The 3,232-nt window shown below is 42.3% G+C and overlaps 1 protein-coding gene across 1 annotated transcript; it reads left to right on the forward strand.

Annotated features, from left to right (window-relative positions):
• Nucleotides 1–414: 414 nt before the first annotated feature.
• Nucleotides 415–1,698, forward strand: LOC100914214 (olfactory receptor 11A1-like). The gene has a single exon (XM_003769771.2). The coding sequence runs from the start codon at nucleotides 422–424 to the stop codon at nucleotides 1,364–1,366; it is 945 nt and encodes a 314-aa protein (XP_003769819.1). The 5' UTR covers nucleotides 415–421; the 3' UTR covers nucleotides 1,367–1,698.
• Nucleotides 1,699–3,232: the final 1,534 nt, after the last annotated feature.

Consider the following 3,232-nt stretch of genomic DNA (forward strand, 5'->3'; position numbering starts at 1 on the left):
ATCGATATTTAATAAGCACCGACTATGTGTCAGGCCCTGTGACAAGCACTTTGCCATTGTAATCTCACTGTGTCATCACAATAACCCTGCAAGTCAGGTGCTGCTATTAAACCCACTTGTCCATTGAGAAAAATGACATAGAAAAAGGTGAAATGACTTGGCCGGGATGACACAGCTTGTCAGTATCTGAGGCCGGATTTGAACTGAGGACTTCTTGGCCCAGCACTCTGTCCCCTGCATCCCCTTCTAGCTCTTCACTCTCACCTGAGTGCTTATCTCATGGCAATGAGACAAGCAATCTTCCCATCTAGACTAAGACCTCAGTGAATTTAAAACGAGAAAATTCTGTGAAGGTTCTCAGGCTCAGTGTCGTTGCCAAGCTCACATTTTGTCATTATAATCCTCTGTAGATAAGTCAGACATGGCTCGTCCTCCCTGGGAGAATCAGACAGCCATTGTGGAATTTGTGCTCCTGGGCTTTTCAACCCTTCGGCAGCTGAACCTTGCCCTTTTCACCACCTTTTTGGCTGCCTATGTCTTCACTGTCACTGGGAATATGCTCATCGTTCTCCTTGTTCTGCTCGACCACCATCTTCACATCCCCATGTACTTTTTCCTGGTAAACCTTTCCTTCCTGGAGATCGGGTACACCTCGAACATTGTCCCAAAGATGCTGGAGAGTCTCTTAGCTGGGCAGAGAGTCATATCAGTGGCTGGCTGCCTCACGCAGTTTTATTTCTTTGGGTCCCTGGCAGCCACAGAGTGCCTCTTGCTGGCTGCCATGGCCTACGATCGCTACCTGGCTATTTGCCGGCCTCTTCACTACGCCGTCCTCATGAACGCCCAAGTCTGCCTCGGGCTGGCCGCGGGCTCCTGGGTCGGGTGCTTCCTCCTCACAGCCTTCTCCATCGTCCTGCTGTCCAGGCTGACTTTCTGTGGACGCAACGAGATCGATCACTTCTTCTGCGACTTCGCTCCCCTCGTCCGGCTCTCCTGCACAGACACCTCCTTGACAGAGACCCTGGCCTTTGCCACCTCCTCTGCGGTGACATTGGTCCCTTTTCTCCTGATCATAGCTTCCTACTCCTGCATCCTCGCCACCATCCTGAGGATCCCCTCCAACGCTGGCCGCCACAAGGCCTTCTCCACCTGCTCCTCCCACTTCACCGTAGTCACCATGTTCTATGGGACACTAATCGCCACATATCTTGCCCCCTCAGCCCATTCATCCCAGTTTCTCCGCAAAGTGTTATCTCTGCTCTACACCATCCTGACCCCTATGTTCAATCCCATCATCTATAGCCTGAGGAACAGAGACATCCACGAGGCCCTGAAGAGATATCTGAGCAGAAATTCACTTCATTGAGGCTACAGAAACAGATGTTTGTCCAGGAATGGTATCCCATGAAGGGCCTGGGGCTTCAAACAAACAAAACAAGACCTGTTTCTCGAATAACAGAGTATATGAATTCTTTATATGTATGTGCACATACTTAGATATACACACATATCTATTTATAGTTTGCTTTGGAGATTTTAGGAAGTTCTAGGGAATTCCCTACCTCCCAATGTGGTTGGTCCACTCCATATTTGGCCATTTAATTGTTAGGAAGACCTTAGGGCAGTCAGGTGGTACAGTGGAGAGAGCATCCTCCTTGAGTTCACATCTGATTTCAGACACAAACAAGCAATGTGATCCTGGGCAAATCACTTAATCCTGTTTGTCTCAGTTTCCTCATCTGGCAAATGAGCCAGAGAAGGAAATATCAAATCACTTCAATATTTGTGCCAAGAAAACCCCAAATGAAGTCATGAAAAGTTGGACACAACTGAACCACAACAACTATATATATATATATATATATATATATATATATATATATATATATTGTGTGTGTGTGTGTGTGTGTGTGTGTGTATATATATATATATATATATATATATATATATATATATATATTTATGTGTATATGTGTGCTGTTGTTATATTATTTCAGATGTGTCTGACTCTTTGTGACCCATTAGGGGTTTTCTTGGCAAAGATACTGGAGTGGCTTGCCATTTTCCTCTCCAGATAATTTTGCAGATGAGGAAACTGAGGCAAACAAAGTTAAATGACTTGCCCAGGATCAAACAATTAGTAGATACCTGAGACCAGATTTGAGGATGAGTCTTCCTGGTTCCAAGTCCAGTGCTCTATTATTATCCCTATTTTATAAATAAGGAAACAGAGGCTGAGAAGGATAAACGACTTGCTTAGATTCATACAACAAGCAAATACTTGAAGCAAGAACCAAACTCAGATCTTCCTGATTTCAACCCAGTTCTATACCAACTACCATCCTATAAAACAAGGCTTTTTCAAAAAGTACCTCTTTGCAATGAATAGATTAAATTCTTAGTTTACTATTGGTGGCTAAGCTCTAGATAGATTAGCTTACTCTTCTTTCTCCTTCAATCTGGTGAGAAATTCAGGTATTATGGGAAAGCCACTATGCCAAGTACTGAAAATTTTTTTTAATTGAAAAGTCTCTTTTCTAAAGATGCTCACATTCTAATGATGAGTGTGACATGTGCACAGGTAAGTAAATACAAAGTAATTTCACTTAGGAAGGAGCAGACTCTTAATAAAGTGGCAGGAAAGAAAACAGAAAAGGTTTCCCAAAAAAGGGGAAGCATTTGAGCCAAATTTTTGATAAAACTATGAATCCTAAAAGGCAAAAGTGATCCATTCCAAGCATAAGGGAAACACAGAGAATAACAATAAAATAGCAAATTGTAGGTTGTGGCTAGTTCCAGTTACCTGGAACAGAGTGAATGAAAGGGAGCAATATAAAATGTCTACAAAGGTAAGTGAAGACCAAATCATGAAGAGCTTCAAATGTTAGGTTGAAGAGTTTGTGCTTTTTTCTAGGGCAATAGAGAGTCACTGAAAGTTTTGAGTAATGAAGTGATATAATCAGACCCATGTCTTAGAAATATTAGTTTTGTAGCTACATGAATAATGTATTGGAGGAGGGAAGGTCTGGAAGTAGGAAAAACAATTAGAAATAGTCCTGTCAAGATGTGGTGAAGTTGTAGCTTAAGACAGTGGCTATATGAGCTATACAAGGAAAAAAAGGAAGAAAGAATCAAAACCTGAAATCAGAGGTGGGACAAAAGAAAGAGAAGAACTTTAACAGGGAATAAATAGTCCATTTAACTTATAAATCACAAGGGGTAGGCAAATTCT

Source organism: Sarcophilus harrisii, chromosome 4 (genome assembly GCF_902635505.1).
Source record: "Sarcophilus harrisii chromosome 4, mSarHar1.11, whole genome shotgun sequence".
Classification (NCBI taxonomy): domain Eukaryota; kingdom Metazoa; phylum Chordata; class Mammalia; order Dasyuromorphia; family Dasyuridae; genus Sarcophilus; species Sarcophilus harrisii.

Excerpts from the sequence above, each read along its gene's own strand:
- LOC100914214 (XM_003769771.2), top strand. The coding sequence starts at position 422 with ATGGCTCGTCCTCCCTGGGAGAATCAGACAGCCATTGTGGAATTTGTG.